Consider the following 23,526-nt stretch of genomic DNA (forward strand, 5'->3'; position numbering starts at 1 on the left):
CCGCAAACCAAACCATATCCCCTGTAGCCCTATTCGTGTTATATGTGATAATAAACGAACAGCTTACGACTAGAGTCAAGTTGATCTAACCTACACGTTGTGCTCTAAATATACTTGTCGGACAATAAACTATTGATCGTCAAAAAAAAAAAAAAAAAAGAATTCAGCTATGCTCTATAGACAAACTCTGGATCTGGAAATCATTTTCAGGAAGGAGTCCATTTTATAAATCCTCTTTCTTGGGTTCTGAAGATGTTTTTGAGCTGTTGTCTGGAGTTGGAGAAGTATCCTCAATTGACGGAGCAGAAGATCTACCAGTAAATTAACTAAAATCACTACTCAAGTGAAAATCTGCATTAAAACGAAAGAAAATTCATTTTAAAAATATTTATATTATACTTAATATTGTGTCTTTAGACAATGCTAAAATTTGATGCAATGGATAAAATGGAGGCATTTCGAGTATCATTTTAAAAAAATATAAAAAAATAAACATTTTAAATAATGATTTACTTTTCCTTTTTCACACTAACCCACTACCCTACAGTAATATCTTACATCATTTCATCAAGTCTATTTATAAATATAAAAATGTAAATGTAAAAGGGGATGAAGAAACGGTCCTCACTGTGATTTCTATTACTGCAGGTGACAAATGTTGGGAGGATACACAAACTTGAATGAATTATGTAAAATAACAATTTTTCTTTCAATCAAACTTACTGCCCAACTCTCAGGTCTCATAATACACCCAATGCTCCTTTGCCTGTCACTTCAGTTCTACATTGTAGTATTACAGCTTTATGAATATACAGTCACTGTGGTAAGAAAATATTTCAAGATTACTTGAACACTTTGAGCAGTTTAAATAGGTAGGTAGAACTTGTAATATTGGTATTAAAACCAGTGACAACTTCTTAAACAAACCTGTATTTTGTGGCAGTGGTGCATTTTCTGCCTCTATGCAACTGATCAACTGCTTCTGTTTCAGATTCAATATTGAATCTGCAATGATCCTTGCTGATTCTCTCAAATATCCACCACTAGTTATCATCAATATTGGAATATTACGTTTCCTTACTTTTTCAAATACCATCTCATCTCGTTGAATAATACCCTAAAACAAAGAAGGAATCCACCTAAACATAAGCAACTAAGACAATTCACAATCAACGAACAGTTTAGCAGAACAAATTGTTAAAACACTATACCTTCCAAATGAAAACTGAATAGACATTAATACTGGTTAGCATAATAAATCAATTCTTGTTGCATATCCCTGGTGAAATAATTTTAATCTGTAAAAATGTCTACTCTTGTAACAAAAACTTGACTGTCTGCCAGAAAATCAAATCTTGTTTCACATCCTGAGTTAATTTTGTAAGTAGTAAATACCAAGAATTGCTTACAAAAACCCAACCCAATTTATTACCTTAGGTGTTATTGATAAATTTCCCAAAGGATCTCCAACGAGAATGTCAGTTCCAGCATTGTAAACAACAATATTCGGCGTAAATTCTCCTAAAGCTTCTTCCAAATTTCTGAGAGAAAAAAAAGATACATAAGTTAAAAATTAGAAAAATAAGCAAAAGAACATTTATAGAATGAAAATATCAGACATGTGATGTCTTATGCCAAGCTTGTTACCAGGGAAAAACAGACACACAGAGATAAAGACAGACAGACATTGAGAGAGACAGGACACACTTTGGTTTGTCGACAAGTGTACCGGTATATTTTAATTATCGGTGGAGCACTCGCCTTGCATTGAAGAATCAAACCACCTCAGTGGAACCATTCTCCGATTGTTTTTTCCCCATCCAAATCATTCCCCATGGTATATCAAAGGCTGTAGTATGTGCTGTCCTGTCTATGGGAAAGTGCATATAAAGATCCCTTGCTGCTAATGGACTTGGTGACAAAAAAACACCAAATATTTGACATCCAATAGGCAATGATTAATAAATCATTGTGCTCTAGTGGTGTTGTTAAACAAAACAAACTTTAACTATAGTCAGTGGATTAATTTATAATTGATCATGGTCACCAACACCCAGTTGATTAAGTCGACTGCAGACCAGGGCCCAATTTCACATAAAGCTACGACTAAAGCACAATTATTATAGTACAAGAAATATAGTTTGAAGTACACATATTTCATTTTCTTTTGTCCTTAAAATGCTCCATCTTTTGCAATAATGTCATTTGCTGCGTAAAATAGATGTCAAACATTTGTAAATGAATGACTGGTATAATAGCTAGTGGCAGATGTAAACTTACGATGTTTTGTGAAACAGGCCCCAGTCACCTTTCATTAGGCAGCTTGTTTCTGATTTAATGGAATATTATTCTACCACATTTTCAACCAACAAATAACAATTCTGGGCAACTAAAAATGAATTTACCAAAAATAATGAACACCATAATGAATACTTTAATAATTAGAAAACCCAAATACCAGATGATTGTACCCATCTCTGTTTATAACGTATTTTGAATGCAGAATAAACATTCCATAATCCCTTCCCCACTCAAGCATTATAATGATTAAACAGTTTCAAGTCCTTTCAATAAAGTCTTTTACTAAAAACAAGAGCATTACCGTAAGAAAAATTTGGATTATTAGCATGAATCAAGCCTGAAGGAACGATATCTGGAGTGGCGGGATCAATTTCTAGTAGGGGATGTCAATCTCTAATGTGTGTGTGTGTGTGGGGGGCATAAGCTACATCTTTACCTTTATTTATATAGAGTAGGAAAAAACAAAAACAAACGTACATTTTCGTCCTTATCCCCTCCCCCTTTTTTTCAGATCCTACACACCTGTGAATATTGTATGTAAAACAAAAGAAACTATACATTTTGTTTTAACTATTCAGTTCTAACAAAAACTTTTTGTTTCATTTCATATAAAATGTAAATTTATACACACCTTTCTACCAAACCCAAATATTCTTTGTCTTCTGTGAAGTGATCAAGTTCCACTTTTTTGCGAATCGCTTCTACAAGAGATTTGAAATGATCAAATTAATCAACTGTTTTGTCAATAATAATGACACACTGAATTGTATTTTATAACAGACATTGGTCATTAGAAACTCAGTTACCTATTCAACGATTAAAGCTTGTATCTAAGGATAAGTAGCTAGATTCAGATGTACACTGATACGAAAAAAGGTTCTATCACATCACTCATCATTGGCAGACATAATAAATATTCAATGTTCGCATTAAAAGTTCAGGTTACTTCCTTGAACTGATAAGATGCTCTTAGGTACAGTGCTACCAATAATGCTATAGTGTCCTGTCTATATATAGGAACACGTTTGGTATTTAAACATAAGTTTTATTCATGTTGAAAAACACTTATGTATAACGTAAACATGGAGGCAACGCTATTTGGGCGGATGTTTCTTTTTCTCCTCTATGCATGCGTGTCTCATAGGAGTACCAGGACAGACCACAATGTTCACTATAAGTTCCAAGACACTACAAATGCCTACCGAGAGAGAGAGACTGTGATGTGTTAACAGTTAATTAATGACACACACAATGACTCACTCTTTGCAAATCCATCATGAGGGTAGATGTTTCTGTTATAGCAATCCATAATATACACATTTTCATTGTGCATGAAATCTCGCTCATGGCCATTGCCCTGCAGAAGGAAACAGAATTTGTTATAATACTGCCAAGAAACCCCCCCACACAAACAGACATTTTTAATTGAACAAGGTTTTATTTATATAATAAAATATGTCTGTAAAATTTGATTTGCTTCAATGTATTTATAAAACGTGTATTAAATATATGTCATTTTTAAATATACATCCTCTACTGTAATAAATGTTTAATTTTGTTTCTTGAAAACATTCAGATTGGGAACATTTTTGCTATCACAATAGTAAGAATGATAACATGGGTACAATTTGTATTTATGAACATTGTAGTTCAACGTATATTGAATTTAACAGAATCATATGATGAAATTGAATTACTTGCCTGGTGACAATCTAAATCAACAATCATGACTTTTGACCCAGGGTGTTTGTGCAAGATAAATTTGATGGCCAGAGTTATGTCAGCATAGGCACAGAACCCTCCTCCTCTCTCCCTTGAGCAGTGGTGAAACCCTCCACCAAGGTTGATGGCCCAACCTCGTTCCATGGCTAGCATCCCACCCTAAAAGTATTGAAAATATTTCTTCACAAGAAGAATAAGGAAGGAAGTGTTTTATTTAACGACGCACTCATCACATTTATTTATGGTTATATGGTGTCAGACATATGGTGAAGGACCACACAGATATATAGAGAGGAAACCCGCTGTCACCACTTCATGGGCTACTCTTTTCGATTAGCAGCAAGGGATCTTTTATATGCACCATCCCACAGACAGGATAATACATACCACGGCCTTTGTTACACCAGTCGTGGAGCACTGGCTGGAACAAGAAATTGCCCAATGGGGCCACCGACGGGGTCACATGAAGAATGTTAACGACTTGCAACCTGGAGGAATATGGTCTCATTTAATGCAGGCTTAAAAGGTTTTAATGTCACAAATATATGAAATAATATGCTGGATTTTCAGATAGTGACATGCGATGAATAAAAATTAACAGTACTTGATTGGATTTTTAAGTTTAATTATTAATTTTTATGTAGAGACGAGATATAGCCCAGTAGTAAAGTGCTTGACTGATGCACGGTCGACCTCGGATTGATCCCTGTCAACTTTAACTTTTATTTTATGCATGTTTGCAAAAATGTAACTTTAAAAAAACATAAACTTCCATTACAGGTATATATCAGATGAATGCAATTTGTATGCTTAAGATGTGCAAGATGTTAAAACAGTACTTGAATTATATTGCTTACTTTGAAAAAAAGAGAAAACAAAAATAGCTTTGAATTGTAACATTTCAAATGATTTTTGTTAATTAAGTATCATTTTTAACTAATAAAGATCAGATCTGTGTCCATTGCAAAGTTACTCATAATGTTAAAAAGATGACGATACTAATTGTTACTTTTAACAAAAATTATGAAAATTAAGACTGAATAAAACAAATGAAATTTAAAAAATGTACAACAATACAATTATGTACATCTACAGTATACAATACAATACAAGTATACAACCTACCAGAACAGTGCCTCCAGTTTGAAAACGAAATGGACGTAAAACTTTCTTCTGGACAACAAAATTTGGTAGCAGTGCAAGAGGCCAAATCTCTGTGATGCCAGCAACATTAATGCTGTGCTGAAATAAACACATAAAATGTCATGTAATGCAGATTCCTTCGGCTCTGGTGACATAAAAAAAAACAACTCTAATGTTTTTTTGTTTGTAAAAGACTCTTTACAAATGAAGATAGCCACTGAAGTGTTTAATAAATAATTTGGTTAACCATCTACAAAAACTGCAGTCCTAAATTATAGAAATATGCCCAACGATTTGTTATCTGTTGTGTCTAAATCTAACATAAATTGTATTTACTGCTGATATGTTATTTTGTTAACATAGGGACATATACTGCATAATAGTTTAGTGCAGTATTATATTATTGTACAGACGTAAAACACTAATTAATAACTAGGTTTACTATACACCAATAGTTACACAATTTTAGGACAATGAACAGAATTAGAGGAAGTTGAAAGGGTAAAATGACCAAAAAGTGAATGATAAGGTGGACATTTTTTGTTTAATCTGCTAATTGCTTCAATTTATGCATTTATTATTTAGAGAATATCATATACCTCTAATTTTTATGCAACATCAAAATAGTGTATAATTTTGAAACACTCTATAGGTGTAAATAATTAATGTCAGTATTCAGGTGTGTACAGAGGGGAAGGTTTTGGAGGTATAAATTCTCTAGTTCCAAGCAAATTTTCTTTTTCTCAATGTGTTTTTCCAGGGGAGCATGACACTAAAATTAACATCGCTCACCACAATTTAGTCCCCCTTGTACAAATTTTGGCACATGTGGCTGGTGATGCATATAAATGTTTTGTTAAAATCTTCATACATCTTTTGTGCAAATGTTAGCATGACAAAAATGCAAAACCAAAATACATATTAATTATCTAACGTTTTAACAACATTTGAAATAAACACGTCTGTTTGGCCTGATAAGTAAAACATTTTTAGGCACGCAGATTCAGGGATGAAAATAAATTTGAATAAACTATTCCAGATCATTTTGCAGGGTTTTAAAAAGGATGGAGTAACTGTCAGATTTTTACCAAAGAATACATAGAGGAACAGGTGTTTTTTAGGTACAGTAGCAATAAAATTTAGAATTCCATAAAATTCTAGGAGATTTTCAACTCTGCAGAACGATAAGTGAAAATTTAAAACCCCCGACATATTTACCATCACAATCACAATCATTAATGTGTATTTACCACTATTTTGGACATGTTTAATATTTTATGGACAAGTAAATATCAGAATTATTTCAAATGTTTTTTAACAAAAAATAGTAAATATTTACACAACAAATCACTGTGCAACATAAGAATTAGCAAAACTACAGTAATCAATAAAAAAAAGGGCAACATTACAATGAAGATATGGCAAATACTATTATACTGGTACAAAAAGTGAGTTTTACTTGCTTTTACTTTTTTAAACTGTTAATTTTGTGCCAACATGTATTCACATGTAAAATGTAGGGAGAGGTCTTAATATAGGCTGTTGACCAATCCCAATATGTTTTTGTCAAATAAATATTGTTTAAACCAATTTTGTGTCTTGTAAATTGAGAAGAGAAAATAATACTATTTACAGGGAAAATTTTGTTCAGTATCATATTGCGATTTGCTACACAAGTTTGAGATATCGATACACAATTTTAAAACATTAAACAGTAATTGCTAATCAATTTTCAATTGACTAAAAATATTGCTAATCATGATTTTGAAAACAAAAAGTTCCCTGATTTATAAACAGGTGGCCATTTTTAATCTCGTATCTCTTATCTAAGCATAAAGCCTAAAAAAACTGAAAAATAATATACAACATGCATTGCTGTATAAAAGGATGGATAGTTAAACCAACGATATTTGTACTTGTTCACAAAATGGTGGGGACTGAGCTAAAAATTAAACACAAATTGCACTAAGCACATGCACAAATAAACAAAAAATCCACAAACTCAAATTTATATTCATTATCACATACATGTAGATGGCCGACTAGTTTTACTGGTCATGTACTAAACTAGATTATTAAGAAATCATTAATATATTGGATATGTGTATGATTTTTCAGGCACTGAATTTGGAGATTTTGTTTTCAGGATTCAATGGGAATTGTAAAAATGATGCAATGTAGATGTTTTAAAATTCCATCTCAGAATCGTATGCTTCTGACCCAAAATGTGGGATTTGTAGAAGAACCGATTCCTGCTAAATTGGCTGTTTGTTTCTGCACTGAATATATGTGTAGAATTTAATCAGAAATAACCTGTTTTGAACATACATGTACTAGTATTTCATTCACCGATTCAATAGGGAGTGACTGCAGTTTTATTTTCAGAACAAAGAATCAAATAATTTTTAGACTACCACAAGATATAACACAACACAGGCATACAACTGCAAATTGCTTCGTCTTGTCCAAACAAATAAAACCACTAAACCAATGACACATTTCATTAAGACAACTAAAATATGTTCAAATAATTATATGAAAACCACCAGTATCAACTCTCCTGCAAAGAATGGTACTAGATGCATATATAGCAACATACATTAATACATTACTAGCAACATATTCTAATGCTCCTGTAAAGAATGGTACTAGATGCATACATTAACATTCATTAATACATTACTAATGACATTCTTTAGCTCAGACCTTTTTTCTTTTTTAAAAGAGTTAAAGAACAAGTACAAATATTGCTGAATTAATAATTCCAAATGCCTTTTGCACAGCATGGTGGAGAATGTGATGCTGAATTCTGAACAAACCTCATTAATTCCTTCTACAAAATCAGAAAGCTGCGGCCAAAAAGTCACCAAAAAAGCAGTCAGAAACATTGAATGCAAATCAGAACACCAGAATATTTCCAATAGTTAACAATATTTGCTTGATAATAACAACATAAGGTGTACATCATCTGTCCATGCATAAGGCTTCCTCGTCTCAAACAGGATTCCAAGATTCAAACTTTCATGCATAAAAAACAAGATATTTAAACTCTTATATTTTATATTAAACCATCCACCCAAATACACCTTCTTGCCAACACAGTACAACATTAGGAACCAAAATTCTTGAACCATGTCAATATATGTTTATAGAATGTCATGCATAAATACTTTTTATATTTTTTTAATTCATTCATACATGAAATAAAAAATGCATACACGTTTGAAGGTTCTTAAACAGCACAATGTATTGTCATAAATATTCTTATTTTAGGATTTTTTTTCCTCTTTCCCCTCTATGCCTAACTTGTAGTTAAAGGGACACATAAATTGATGCTATATTAGAAACCTAAACAAAAATATTTGTCTGAAAAAAATCAGATTAAATAAATGTTTACACTATATGCCAAAACAACTAGATATATCTATTTGATGTTAAATTGTGAACACAATAATTCTGTTTTTAAATCACATACATAACAATTAAGTTCTGTGTTAAAACATTATAACCATGAGTATTGCAATCATGTATTAAATGCAAGCAAAAAGCAGCTAAGTGAAACATTTGCATGTCACTATTGAGCTTTATAGGTTTCATTACCTTCAGACTGTTGATGTAGGCTTTTGGATGAACCACCATAAGATCACTCTCTGCGGCTTCAGCAGGTGTCACCACCGTATCATCACGAACCATGCCTTCCTCTGACAAAAAACAAGAATTCTATGCTTAACATAAACTGATTCATTGAAATTTTTTAGATGTAATATTTATGATTAATCTAGATCTTAAAAATATTTCTTTAAAAAAAAAAAACCCATTAAATTTGATTTAAAATATATATACAGTTGAATCTTGTTGGCTCGAACCCCGTCGGTGCTCGTGAAAATGTTTGACCCATCGGGTAGTTTGACCTAATGTATAAGTGTAACTCAGGACTTCATTTTTGGCATGAGCATTGCAGTGTATTCGACCCTTCAGAGTTCCACCCAACAAGATTCTACTGTATATGCATTCACAGATGCAATTATACATCAAGTTTCATTGATATAGGATAATACAGTTTGTGATAAGCCGAGCTAAATGTGAAAATTTGACTATGAGCTAAATACAAGAGTTAACCATTAACCTTTATCTTAGTAAATAATGAACATGTTCAATACTAGCAATCTAATGGTCACCCCAGATAGACTCTCCACAGATTGTCTCACTGATTCTAAATTCATAGTTTGTACATGTATACATATTTGAGCAATCCCATTCTTATGTGCATAGTTACTTGGTTATTTCTTGTTCAAGACTTACTTTTATCCTTTTTTTTTCAACATTTTTGGTCAACATTTGGGGAACAAAGTTTGAAATTGATAACGGGCAGGCAGGAAATGCTTTGAAAATGCACAAAATGCGTTCTGTTGATATCAACTTTACAAGTAATTCTTGCTATTCATCTTATATTTTTGACAGTATTACACATACAGGCCTTTGGGAAATGAAATTCTGTGTAATGTATGTTTTTACCACGTTCGCCTCAAGTTTTCCATAATGCTGATTAAAAAAATATATAGAGGCTATTTCATGTTTTTTTTCGAATTCGATTTTTACATCAACGAGTGATGTGTGAAAATATGGTTTGCACACATCACGAGTTGATATAAAAATCGAATTCGGAAAAAACCACCATTAAATGGTCTATTTATTATATACTAGTACATATTTCCAAATTTTGACAATATCTTTCGCTTTTTGGTAATATCTTTTGCTTATCCTATCGAAAACACGTAATGTCATGATATATTTCTTCCTATGGAATTTTACCAGAAAATTTACATGACCACAGATTTTTAAAAAGAAATATGAATAAAATTTATCTTTATTAATATTTATTTAACAATACTGCAGTGCAAACATAGCACCTGACAAAGCGATCCTCCAAAAACTCCCACACAAACAAAACGAGTCGAACACCGTTAAATTCTTACACTTACCAGTACACTCGATGACACTACATTGTGTCATCATTATTTAGCTTCGTATTCAATTCATTTTAGATATTTTAACTGTAATTGCACTTAGTACCCTTTTTTATAGGTACAGTTGTTTAAATTACATTTTTTTATTTTTAAAATAAAATCAGATGCATTGGTAATCATCAAATTTAAATACGAAAAAACGAGACAAAGGGAGATAATTTAATCATGCACTTTTACAAAAAAGTAAATATACTACTCAAAAGAAGTTAAGGGTCAAAGGAACTTTTTGACCATTTTTGGAAGTATGTTTTTTTTAGGCCAGATAGGGTTAGAATATTAACCTTTGTGTTGTCATTTGGACTAAAGACATCACATTATTAAGGGGCATGTAATCATTGTCCTTATCTTTAGAAATTTTTAAGAAACCCAGATTTCCTTTTCATGGATTTGAAGCAAAAACATAGTCAGACTAAACTGACAACCTGCCTCGATACACCCACTGTCACACCTCGTGCACCATTTGCACGTGCTTAGCATGAGTGTAATTCAATGCATGCCAATTTTAGCAATAAAAAGGATGAGCATTTTCCTTTCATCATCACTTTAAATTTGAAGATGGTTCGATGACAACTCAGTTTGCAAGACAGGGGAAGGGCCATTGGCTGGCTACAAAATGGACACACTCAAAGATCTGTGGCTCACTGTCTAAATGTAAGCCATAGTGTTATCGATAGACTCTGGCAGAGGTTCAGGACGACTAATTCTATTCAGAATCGCTCCCGCACAAGAAGACCGTTTCCTGATGATAACGGCGTTGCGACAGCGTTTTGTGACCGCACGGCGTCTTCGTGATCAACTCAGAGCTGCTACAGGCAACAATGTGTCTGACCAGACCATTAGGAATCGTCTGCGAGACCAAGGTTTGCGATGTCGGCGTCCGGTAGTCCGACCACAGCTACTTGCCCGTCACAGAAGGGCTCGCCTTGATTGGTGCAGATGTCATATCCTGTGGAACCGTGGGCAATGGGCAGAGACATTATTCACAAATGAGTCACGGTACTTGCTCCAGTTCAATGATGGCCGGGCTTGTGTTTACCGTCGTCAAGGAGAAAGATTTGCTGATGTTAACGTTGTTCAACATCTACCATTTGGAGGAGGAAGTGTAATGGTGTGGGCGGGCATATCCATGAATCACAGAACCCCTCTGTACATCATTAATGTAAATTTGACTGGTCAGCTTTATCTCAACGAGATTGTAGAACCTTTTGTAATTCCACTTCTGCAGCGGATTGGACCAGGAGCTTGGCCTCATCGTGCCAGGGTGGTGACCGACTTCCTGCAGCAGCAGAACGTTCAGCACATGGATTGGCCTACATATTCACCAGACTTGTCACCCATTGAGTATGGGTGAGATGAACTTGGGCGGCGAGTTCGATCACATCACGTCCCTGCCGTCAACCTCCAGCAACTAGCTCAGCAATTAGTTGCAGAATGGCAAGCGATTCCTCAACGTTATTTCCAACACCTGGTTAACAGCATGCGCCAACGTTGTCAAGAATGTGTGAATGCTAATGGTGGCTACACCAGTTACTGACGCTTCTACTACATGTGTGAACATCATTTTTGGGGGTGCATGACTTTCTCCATCTGGGTAGTAAACTAGTTTCCAAGCAAAGGGTTTTTGTTTTGTGTTTTCTGTTCTTGAGACATCAAATAAATAATCTGTCATTAGTCGTCACAATTTTAGCATATTAGCTTATTTTTATTTGCACAAATATGTTTGACCCTTAACTTCTTTAGAGTAGTATACAATTTCTATATTTTCTCTGTAGCTAAAATACAGTGAAAATATTACTTTTCACTGGATATGACTTTTATGGTTTCCGTAGATCTATATATTTCATTGCTATGTATATAATAAATATATATATTAGAAGTGTAATTTTAAGAACTACTTTTCAGTTTCTAACATTTGCTTCCATCTTGAAATATCAGAAGCAAAAATTACCAGTACACTTCTTTCAATCAGAACATCAATCCCTACAAACCAGTTACCTTTGAGAAATTCAAAGATCTTCCCCCATTTCCCTGAATCAAAGGGATGCAGCTTCTCCAGTCCAAGAAAGCCAATGTTGTACTCTGGAGAGTATATTATGGGCCACTGTGTGGCATTAACAGCAACAAGCAGTCCAGAGTTGTTGATGTTTCTAAAAAAAACAATATGAATGCAGATAGCTAAAACTATACAAATAGAAGACATGGGGGAACTCTTTACTTTTGTTTGTCATATTCTTTACAGAAGAAAAATTCCTGTATCTAAAAGATTAAAGAGCCTAGCTTATGGGTAACATAATTTACAATTGTTTGGTATTTATGTATTACTTTACAATATAAATATGTTATCAGTTTTTAAAAATCACAAAAATTTACCCAATTGTATATACTCGCAATAATAAGTCACACTTTTCTATTGCTTACTAAAATGTTTCTCAACTACAAGACTTAGAGCTATGTTAGATGGCATTCACAGAAAGCATGATAACAACATGCATTGTTCAGTGTTTGGATGCACTAAAGCTCCAGTTTGAACAATATGGTCCAAAGCCTTACTGGCATACTGCAGGACACTGCAATGACCAGTGGAAAGAGCGTAATGTCACACTTTTTACTAATACTCTTTATACTGGATGCCCTTATAAAACCATAAGTGCTTGGTACAGAGAGTGTCTGGTTTAGATGGGTTTCTGAACTCCTATTACTTCAATCAAGTAATGTTTACTGAAGCAATGGTAATAAATTGTTAATCTTACAGTGCTAATATTAGGATGTATGGGTACATGCATGACAATTTGAATTTTTTTTTTTTTTTTAAATGTTATATTTATGCTAGTTTTGTATTCGTTCCAGATAATGATTTAAAGCATTGTACAAACCAGGATCTAAAATGGAATAAATGGTTTTCTTCAGTTGAGTTAATATTATAATTATAAGACACTCACAAGGAGACATCCCCATTAATGTTTTCTGAGAAAACACCCAAGAACATCAAAGGAAAGAATACAAGAGTTGTGTATTTCATTGTTTTATCTGAAACAAATAAACTCTGTCACTGTCTTTGTCTCAGTTTAGCCAGAACAAAACAAACGGGTGGTTTTTTATGTTAATAGAATATACATACATTTGTAATGATCCTTTAGTTTTACAGATTAAATATCCTAACAATAAATCTTTAAAAGTGTTGTACCCATTCAGCAAATATGAAAAAAGAAAAGAAAAATTAAAGCATTGCTCACGGACCTGATTGACCAATTAATCAGATATAATTTTCATGTTCTGCCCCAATTGTGGGAAAATATCACTGCTGTTAGAGAAAAATACCGTATGTTATAGAAGACAGTTTGGTTTCCACCAAATAGCTGTAGATTAAAAATGTGATGATGTGTTATTAAACATTCCCTTTCTTTAGACTTGTGTCTTAATAATATTGATTTATGACATCAATTTCTTAAACATTAATGGAGAAACCAAACAGTATTGCATCATTAACTATAATGACATGATGAGGAAATAAATATATATATATATATATATATATATATAGGGGCGGAATTTAGCTAAATCGGTTGAGCGCTCGCTTGAGGTGCTTCCCAGATAGCACAACTACGTTGGCCTAATGTCGCCATGGTCAGCACTATCGACGTCGCCGTCCTAACGTTGCCACGACGTTGGCAAATGGTTGGTTCGGGCCGATATTGCCCCACCTTGCAAATGTGTGACGAAAACTGTGACCTTCACCTTCGGCAGTCAATCATTTGTGTTTGAACAGAAAATATTTCCAGCATTAACTTCGGAAATTTAACTAGTATCTGGAACATGATATAAAATCTTAATGAATATGAAAATTTTCTGCTTCAGAAAATGTATGGATTTATATGTAAAATTACAAAGGTTTTGGGTAAATAGTAAAACAAAATAATAATGCATTGGAAGCATTTGTGCCTAATTTACTTCTGCTTCAAGGCGTCGGCTTGACGTTAGCACAACGTTGCACCGACGTTAGCAAAACAAATACCGGACATTATATTTGGCATCATAAAAAATGAAACGAGAAAACAATTATCAACATTAAATATTTATAGTATGAAAATTCAAAACCAAAGATTAGGCCATTATAAATATTTTACAAAGAAAATTTTAAATAGACAAAATTAGGCCTCTATAAAAATAAAAAAATGTAATTATAATAAATTAAATTAATAATTCTGTATTTAAATAATACAAAAAGAATTCTCAGCTTGTTTTGAAAAAAAAAACCAAAAAACCCCAAAAAACCCAGTAAAATAAAGCAATAAAAAAATATTTTTTAAATCTTATTAAAGCCGCACACCCTAGTTCCATCCAGCAAAAATAAATTATAATTTGGTTAATCTACAAACCTGTAACACACTTAGATCACGTTTTTATCAAATGGAGTGAAAAAGCAGGTTTTATATCGATAAATACCATGGGAATCCCCATGTCCCAATTGCTTGAAATAATTTTGAAAGTTAGTATTTTGATGTCGCTCGAAGCACAACAATGTCTACGTCACGACAAATTTCACAGACTTGGGGTGCATTCATTTCACCTCTCCTGGACATGTTCCAACTGTTCTGTCCTGGTTGTATCCCCTCTCCAGATATCGTAAGACTTAGCAAAATTATTGGTTTTAAGTGTTTGTAACGTTTTGTATTGAGACACTTACTTGTCTGAACTTTATTGTTACTGAAAATGTTCACGAACTGTGAAGAAAAATCTCACAAATGAACAACAACAAATCGGATGTTGATTGTGCGAACCGTGCACGAGAAAACAAACCGAACCAAAATGATAACGGTCACGTGATATACCAACATCTGTGACATTGAAATGGAAATATTCCCTCTAAAAATAGATTGGACCTCGCTTGCTTAACGTTTTTTTCTCAACAACACGTCTTGTGAAAAAATGCAAAAAATGCATTTCGTGGTTTTACAAAGACCAGGATTACCAAAAAGCACTTCAGGTGAATGGAAATGTGTATTCTAAATAATAAAATGTAAGTAAAGTGCAATTTTATTTGTGAAAAATGGGGTTTAATAGCGAAAAAACGCCGTAATGGTTAACAAATAAACGTAACTAGGGTGTGTCCCTTTAAGATCTCGGTATCTTATCATTCCAAGGAACATTTTGTTTTCAAAATCTTGATTAGTGGTATTTCTTGTCTATTGGAAATTGATTAGCAACTACTGTTTAATATTTTTAAATTGTGTAGCGATCTTTGATACTTGTGTAGCAAATCACGACTCGATACTGAACAAAATGTTAGTAATTTGTTACCTGCATTCTCTCCCTCTTGTCTCTCACTGTTTTCCTTTCTTATTTTATTTTTCAAAAAGCTAAACATCTCTTTATGAATTATGCTTTGATTATGTTATATATTTGTTTAATTTAATATATTTTATGATGTTAAAAACATATTGGAAGGCAGTGATTCAGGGCTCCCCAAGCCTGACATTGTCATTGATCTGGGGATAATGCAAGTTATAATTAAAAACTATATGATACTTATATTAATACTATTGGCATCTACAAAGTGATATTGAAAATTTCAAGCAGTCTGCTTGAAATGTTATTAGTAAGGTGTGTGGACATAATGTAATATATTATTTGTTCACAAAAGAAAAAAATCTCTCAAAACATTTATTCTAAATCCTGTGACATATTCTAACAAATAGTATAAATCTGTAATGTGTGATTTTAATATGCATGTTAAGAGCTGAACAATTAATATAACATCCACTTGCAACATATTTGATATTTAATGCTGCTGTATTTATGTATTACAAATAGGTTGCCTATTTGAATTCTTTGGACGCATAACGGCAAAGGATGTAATTGAAAGAATGATGGAGGGCATATTCACCTTGCCCTTCACCTGTCACTACAACTGGATTGGCAGGAGGAAAAAAAACAGCATCAGAAAATTAATTCTCAGAAAGTTGATAAAAGGTATTATTACCCCTAATATTATGGTTCAAAATATCTTGGTACGTATCAAAGTGTTACGTCCCACTTGACATCACAAATGTTCACCGTCTGCATTCTTATACAATGATTTCTCAATTTAAAACACAATTATTTGGGTAATAAGTAGGATATTAGACTTGAAATAATTTTTATTTGTCACTCACTAAGGCAAATAAAAATCATGTCATTTGTGACATAAACTTGATAAGAAATGGACACTCGTTTAAGATCCTATAATAAACTGTACACAGACATGAAATGTCTATTGTTTGTTAGAATTTTGTTAGTATATATTAAGTTTACAATTATTGATTTTGCTAATAATTTAAGTTAAAAGCCATTAATTCAATAATGTTCAACTTCTAATTTCTAATTGGGGTAACTTGTGATATAATTCTACATCTAATAAGTTGAAAATATGTATTTAATATTTGCCATTTCTTATTTTCTGAAGATGCTGCCAAAAACAGCAACATAAAAGAGGCAGGAGCAGAACTGCATCTTAGAAATTGGTTAAGATATGCATCAGACCGAAGTGGGGGCCGCAAAAGGAAGTGAGTTTTTGCCATCATATTTGACTATTTTCAGTTTATAATTTTATTAGGGTTATTCCTTTTAAAAGTCATTTCAGTATTTTTTAATAATGGTGAACATAGCAGAATCTGTATAAAGACATCCCTCCCTACATTTAGAAAAATCTTCAGGCTTACCCCCACCCATTTTAAAAAGAAATAGCCCTTATATCTTTTTTAAACATATTTAATGAGTAACACTGAATAAGATAAAACAAATCAAGGACTAAGACACAACAAGTAATGTCCATCAACACGGAACAAAATAAGGGAAAGTCTATAGGTGTATATCACATCTGTATGTGGCAAGACATGTAATAGCTAGGTTATTTATTTTTAGAATTATGAATAAGTAGTTTCATGGGGCGGGATGTAGTCCAGTGGTAAAGTGCTCGCTTGATGCATGGTCAGTTTGGGATCGATTCCTGTCAGTGGGCCCATTGGGCTATTTCTCATTCCAGCCAGTACATCACGATTGGTATATCAAAGGATGTGGTATGTGCTATCCTGCCTGTGGGATGGTGCATATAAAAGATCCCTTGCTACTAATGGATAAATATAGTGGGTTTCCTCTCTAAGACTATATATCAAAATGACCAAATGTTCGACATTCATTAGCCGATTATTAATAAATCAATGTGCTCTAGTGGTGTCATTAAACAAAACAAACTTTAAGTACTTTCATTTTAACTTGAGGGAAATGTTATATTTGCGTATACTGAATACACAGGAACAAACTTTTTATTCAGTAGTATATACTTTAATTTTAAATAATTTCATTATCTTCTGCATTTGTCATTGCAGCACTTGAGGAGGAGAGGCAACGTGTGAGGCCAGCAGCCAATGAGACGTAGTCAGAATCCGAAAAAGATGATGAACAAGATTGATATGTAGTTTAATAATAAATGTTAAAACTGTGCTTTTATTATTCATAATTACATTGGCCCAACTATATAATGTGTTATGAAAATGTTGGCCCAACGTTGGTACACCATTGGCACAACGTGGAATTACCAACATTGAGCCAACGTTGGCCCAATGGACAAACTGACCATGTGCCAATGGTTGGTTTACGCTGGGCCAACCATGGTGTGCTATCTGGGTTGCGTCGCAAGATTGAACCATTTCAGTGGATCTGTTCAGCCGATTTGTTTTTTCTTATTCCAACCAGTGCTCCACAAGTGACAACTGGTCAAAGGCCGTGGTATGTGCTTTCCTGTCTGTGAGAAAGTGCAAATACAAGATCCCTTGCTGCATTAGGAACAATGTAGCAGGTTTCCTCTGTTGACTACAAGTCAGTTAACAAATGTTTGACATCCAATAGCCGATGATTAATTTTTCAATGTGCTCTAGAGGTGTTGTTAAACAAAACAAACTTTAAAAATTTCTTAAAATATATATATATATATTCACAAGCACATAACATATTATTTAATAAATAAATTTTAAAAACTTACATTTCCTGGTTGGGGAGTTCTCGTTTAAAACTAGATCTTGATTTGGAAACTTCTACTTTCCTTTTTTCTGTTATACCAGCCTCTTGCTTACCAGTGTCCACATTAGACATTTTGGATTTTACCAGACTCCAAAGATAACAGGTGGTTTCAATGTGTTCGAAAACAATGTTAGCAAATCGATTTAAGTTGTGGCAGGCATACAACAGGGACATACCCAGGAAGCTCAGAAATTTGTGTTACCTGGAAAAAAATAAAAATAGCAATAAGAAATTTAAAATATCAACAGCTGCAATACACATAGGCTAGCTAACACAAGGAAATAGAAACTAAAACCAATGGACTGATATTACAGAGGTCATGCAAATTTAATAAAATGATAAATGTAGTCTAAGTGTCCTATTAATCTAAAACTGCAGTGAGGTGGAAGTTATGAAACTAATGAAAATATCAAGAAACAGAAATCTCACTATCAGCTATGTACAGACAAGCTAGCTAACACAAGGAAATAGAAACTAAAACCAATGGCATGATACTACAGAGGTCACGCAAAACTGGCCTCAGTGGCGTCGTGGTTAGGCCATCAGTCTACAGGCTGGTAGGTACTGGGTTCGGATCCCAGTCAAGGCATGGGATTTTTAATCCAGATACCGACTCCAAACCCTGAGTGAGTGCTCCGCAAGGCTCAATGGGTAGGTGTAAAACTACTTGCACCGACCAGTGATCCATAACTGGTTCAACAAAGGCCATGGTTTGTGCTATCCTGCCTGTGGGAAGCACAAATAAAAGATCCCTTGCTGCCTCTCATAAAAGAGTAGCCTATGTGGCGACAGTGGGTTTCCTCTAAAAACAGTGTCAGAATGACCATATGTTTGACATCTAATAGCCGATGATAAGATAAAAAATCAATGTGCTCTAGTGGTGTCGTTAAATAAAAAAAACTTTTACTTTACTTTACTTTAGGTCATGCAAATTTAATAAAATGATAAATGTAGTCTAAGTGTCCTATTAATCTAAAACTGCAGTGCGGTGGAAGTTATGAAACTAATGAAAATATTAAGAAACAAAAATCTCACTATCAGCTATGTACAGGCAGACTAGCTAACACAAGGAAATAGAAACTAAAACCAATGGTATGATATTACAGAGGTCATGCAAATTTAATAAAATGATAAATGTAGTCTAAGTGTCCTATTAATCTAAAACTGCAGTGCAGTGGAAGTTATAAAACTAATGAAACTAATGAAAATAATAAAAATACCAAGAAAGAGAAATCTCAATATCAGCTATGTACAGACAAGCTAGCTAACACAAGGAATAGAAACTAAAACCAATGGCATGATACTACAGAGGTCACGCAAAACTGGCCTCAGTGGCGTCGTGGTTAGGCCATCAGTCTACAGGCTGGTAGGTACTGGGTTCGGATCCCAGTCAAGGCATGGGATTTTTAATCCAGATACCGACTCCAAACCCTGAGTGAGTGCTCCGCAAGGCTCAATGGGTAGGTGTAAAACTACTTGCACCGACCAGTGATCCATAACTGGTTCAACAAAGGCCATGGTTTGTGCTATCCTGCCTGTGGGAAGCACAAATAAAAGATCACTTGCTGCCTGTCATAAAAGAGTAGCCTATGTGGCGACAGTGGGTTTCCTCTAAAAACAGTGTCAGAATGACCATATGTTTGACATCTAATAGCCGATGATAAGATAAAAAATCAATGTGCTCTAGTGGTGTCGTTAAATAAAAAAAACTTTTACTTTACTTTACTTTAGGTCATGCAAATTTAATAAAATGATAAATGTAGTCTAAGTGTCCTATTAATCTAAAACTGCAGTGCGGTGGAAGTTATGAAACTAATGAAAATATTAAGAAACAGAAATCACACTATCAGCTATGTACAGGCAGACTAGCTAACACAAGGAAATAGAAACTAAAACCAATGGTATGATATTACAGAGGTCATGCAAATTTAATAAAATGATAAATGTAGTCTAAGTGTCCTATTAATCTAAAACTGCAGTGCAGTGGAAGTTATAAAACTAATGAAACTAATGAAAATAATAAAAATACCAAGTAAGAGAAATCTCAATATCAGCTATGTACAGACAAGCTAGCTAACACAAGGAAATAGAAACTAAAACCAATGGCATGATACTACAGAGGTCACGCAAAACTGGCCTCAGTGGCGTCGTGGTTAGGCCATCAGTCTACAGGCTGGTAGGTACTGGGTTCGGATCCCAGTCAAGGCATGGGATTTTTAATCCAGATACCGACTCCAAACCCTGAGTGAGTGCTCTGCAAGGCTCAATGGGTAGGTGTAAAACTACTTGCACCGACCAGTGATCCATAACTGGTTCAACAAAGGCCATGGTTTGTGCTATCCTGACTGTGGGAAGCACAAATAAAAGATCCCTTGCTGCCTCTCATAAAAGAGTAGCCTATGTGGCGACAGTGGGTTTCCTCTAAAAACAGTGTCAGAATGACCATATGTTTGACATCTAATAGCCGATGATAAGATAAAAAATCAATGTGCTCTAGTGGTGTCGTTAAATAAAAAAAACTTTTACTTTACTTTACTTTAGGTCATGCAAATTTAATAAAATGATAAATGTAGTCTAAGTGTCCTATTAATCTAAAACTGCAGTGCGGTGGAAGTTATGAAACTAATGAAAATATTAAGAAACAGAAATCACACTATCAGCTATGTACAGGCAGACTAGCTAACACAAGGAAATAGAAACTAAAACCAATGGTATGATATTACAGAGGTCATGCAAATTTAATAAAATGATAAATGTAGTCTAAGTGTCCTATTAATCTAAAACTGCAGTGCAGTGGAAGTTATAAAACTAATGAAACTAATGAAAATAATAAAAATACCAAGTAAGAGAAATCTCAATATCAGCTATGTACAGACAAGCTAGCTAACACAAGGAAATAGAAACTAAAACCAATGGCATGATACTACAGAGGTCACGCAAAACTGGCCTCAGTGGCGTCGTGGTTAGGCCATCAGTCTACAGGCTGGTAGGTACTGGGTTCGGATCCCAGTCAAGGCATGGGATTTTTAATCCAGATACCGACTCCAAACCCTGAGTGAGTGCTCCGCAAGGCTCAATGGGTAGGTGTAAAACTACTTGCACCGACCAGTGATCCATAACTGGTTCAACAAAGGCCATGGTTTGTGCTATCCTGACTGTGGGAAGCACAAATAAAAGATCCCTTGCTGCCTGTCATAAAAGAGTAGCCTATGTGGCGACAGTGGGTTTCCTCTAAAAACAGTGTCAGAATGACCATATGTTTGACATCTAATAGCCGATGATAAGATAAAAAATCAATGTGCTCTAGTGGTGTCGTTAAATAAAAAAAACTTTTACTTTACTTTACTTTAGGTCATGCAAATTTAATAAAATGATAAATGTAGTCTAAGTGTCCTATTAATCTAAAACTGCAATGCAGTGGAAGTTATGAAACTAATGAAAATATCAAGAAACAGAAATCTCACTATCAGCTATGTACAGGCAGACTAGCTAACACAAGGAAATAGAAACTAAAACCAATGGCATGATATTACAGAGGTCATGCAAATTTAATAAAATGATAAATGTAGTCTAAGTGTCCTATTAATCTAAAACTGCAATGCAGTGGAAGTTATGAAACTAATGAAAATATCAAGAAACAGAAATCTTACTATCAGCTAGGTACATTCAGGTTAGCTATCATGAGGAAATAGAAACTGAAACTAGAGACTTAACCCACATAATAATTAAGGTTAAGGTTAAACATGCTAGAATTTCTACTTCTATAAAGCAGTCTCTTAGTCTTATTTGGAAAGGCCACCTTATTATCATCCTAAGTGAACTACAACATGTACCGGTAATAACATATTGAACGTAATTAAACAGCCACCTTCCTTAATAAGCCATATTTTAAGCCAAATCTCATTTAAATGGCTGCTTAACACAGGTTGGACTGTAAAACAGCAGCGAAAGGAAACGAAATAGTTTTTTTTAACGACACACTCAACACATTTTATTTACAGTTATATGGCATCAGACATATGGTTAAGGACCACACAGATATTGAGAGAGGAAACAGTTATAGCCAAAGGTAAACAGTAACTATGTAAATAGCTAACTGAGGCCAAAGTTCTTAAATATGCTTGTGAAAACTTCTACATTAAAAAAAATTCATTCCTTGTTTTAATTTCTTTGGAAAAATTTAAATACACATACATGATCGTGTGCATTTAAATATACACTAAGATTATCAAAGGTTAAAAGATTTTAAATTCATTATAGATGTACATTGCAACTATGTTACAGATGCAAAAATCATAACAGCTTACAAATGCATAATGTACTTTTTTTTCTTCAATTCATTATGAATAGTTGTTGCAATACACAGTACTACTATATGAAAGGTTGATTTAAATACTTTAGAAAAATTCACATATAAAACAAAATGTTGAACAAAATACTTCCTGCAATGGTGCAAAACAGAGTACATATTCTCCCAACAGATGATGGCAAAGTACAGTGTATGCACACACAAGGAAACAGACACCACAGTCTGCAACTACTGGCTATGAATGACAAAAACTGTTCTACAGTATCACAGACCTACACGTTACAAGGAAATAGAAACTTGAATGTATCCCAAAAGATGATGACACAGTACAATATATACACAAGGAAACAGAAACCACAGTCTGCAACTATGAATGACAAAAACTGTTCTACAGCACCACAAACATACACAATACAAAGAAATATAAACTTGAAAGCATCCCAACAGATGATGGCAAAGTACAATATATACACACAAGGAAACAGACACCACTGTCTGCAACTACTGGCTATGAATGACAAAAACTGTTCTACAGTATCACAGACCTACACGTTACAAGGAAATAGAAACTAGAAAGTTCTTGCAAATGTCTGTGGTGTGACTATTACAAACAGGTTAAAAATAGCACATGGAATAACCCCCACTAAAAATACATGTAGTATGCAACAGTTGAACTCTGGATTTTACAAGTACAGGAACACTGCATCTTAGTCAACAGCACTAATTAATCTGCACTGAACAGAGTAATAAATTATCAGTTTATCAGTATTGTCTTAGCTTCTTGAGAGAAAAAAATATGACAAGGATGTGAATTATGTTATAATTAATTAGGATGTGTTTTTAAAAATAAAAATAAAAAGTTTTCTAAAATGACAAAATATCTCACTGAAACTGTTGTAGGAATTAGAATATACCTCTGAGCAAGAAGAAACCTGTCACCCATGTCTGAAACTGAATGACTGTTTTTTG

General features: G+C 33.8%; 1 protein-coding gene across 6 annotated transcripts in view; it reads right to left on the reverse strand.

Moving 5' to 3' along the window:
• Window positions 1-56: 56 nt before the first annotated feature.
• Window positions 57-23,526, reverse strand: part of LOC121367789 (histone deacetylase 11-like) — a 28,598-nt gene continuing 5,128 nt past the window's right edge. The window contains exons 2-12 of one of the 6 annotated variants that reach the window (XM_041492161.1): window positions 18,211-18,450; window positions 13,133-13,220; window positions 12,189-12,340; window positions 8,767-8,867; window positions 5,149-5,265; window positions 4,003-4,182; window positions 3,562-3,658; window positions 2,933-3,002; window positions 1,433-1,541; window positions 928-1,117; window positions 57-351 (exon numbers count right to left, since the gene is read on the reverse strand). In XM_041492161.1, the coding sequence (XP_041348095.1) occupies window positions 323-351; window positions 928-1,117; window positions 1,433-1,541; window positions 2,933-3,002; window positions 3,562-3,658; window positions 4,003-4,182; window positions 5,149-5,265; window positions 8,767-8,867; window positions 12,189-12,340; window positions 13,133-13,212 (1,125 nt within the window). In that variant the 5' untranslated portion in view covers window positions 13,213-13,220; window positions 18,211-18,450 and the 3' untranslated portion in view covers window positions 57-322. Of the gene's footprint in view, window positions 352-927; window positions 1,118-1,432; window positions 1,542-2,932; window positions 3,003-3,561; window positions 3,659-4,002; window positions 4,183-5,148; window positions 5,266-8,766; window positions 8,868-12,188; window positions 12,341-13,132; window positions 13,221-18,210; window positions 18,451-22,687; window positions 22,836-22,965; window positions 23,055-23,526 lie in introns of those variants that run through there. The other 5 variants (XM_041492160.1, XM_041492159.1, XM_041492158.1 and 2 more) reach the window with 5 other exon arrangements.

The sequence above is a fragment of the Gigantopelta aegis genome, chromosome 3 (assembly GCF_016097555.1).
Source record: "Gigantopelta aegis isolate Gae_Host chromosome 3, Gae_host_genome, whole genome shotgun sequence".
Classification (NCBI taxonomy): Eukaryota; Metazoa; Mollusca; class Gastropoda; order Neomphalida; family Peltospiridae; genus Gigantopelta; species Gigantopelta aegis.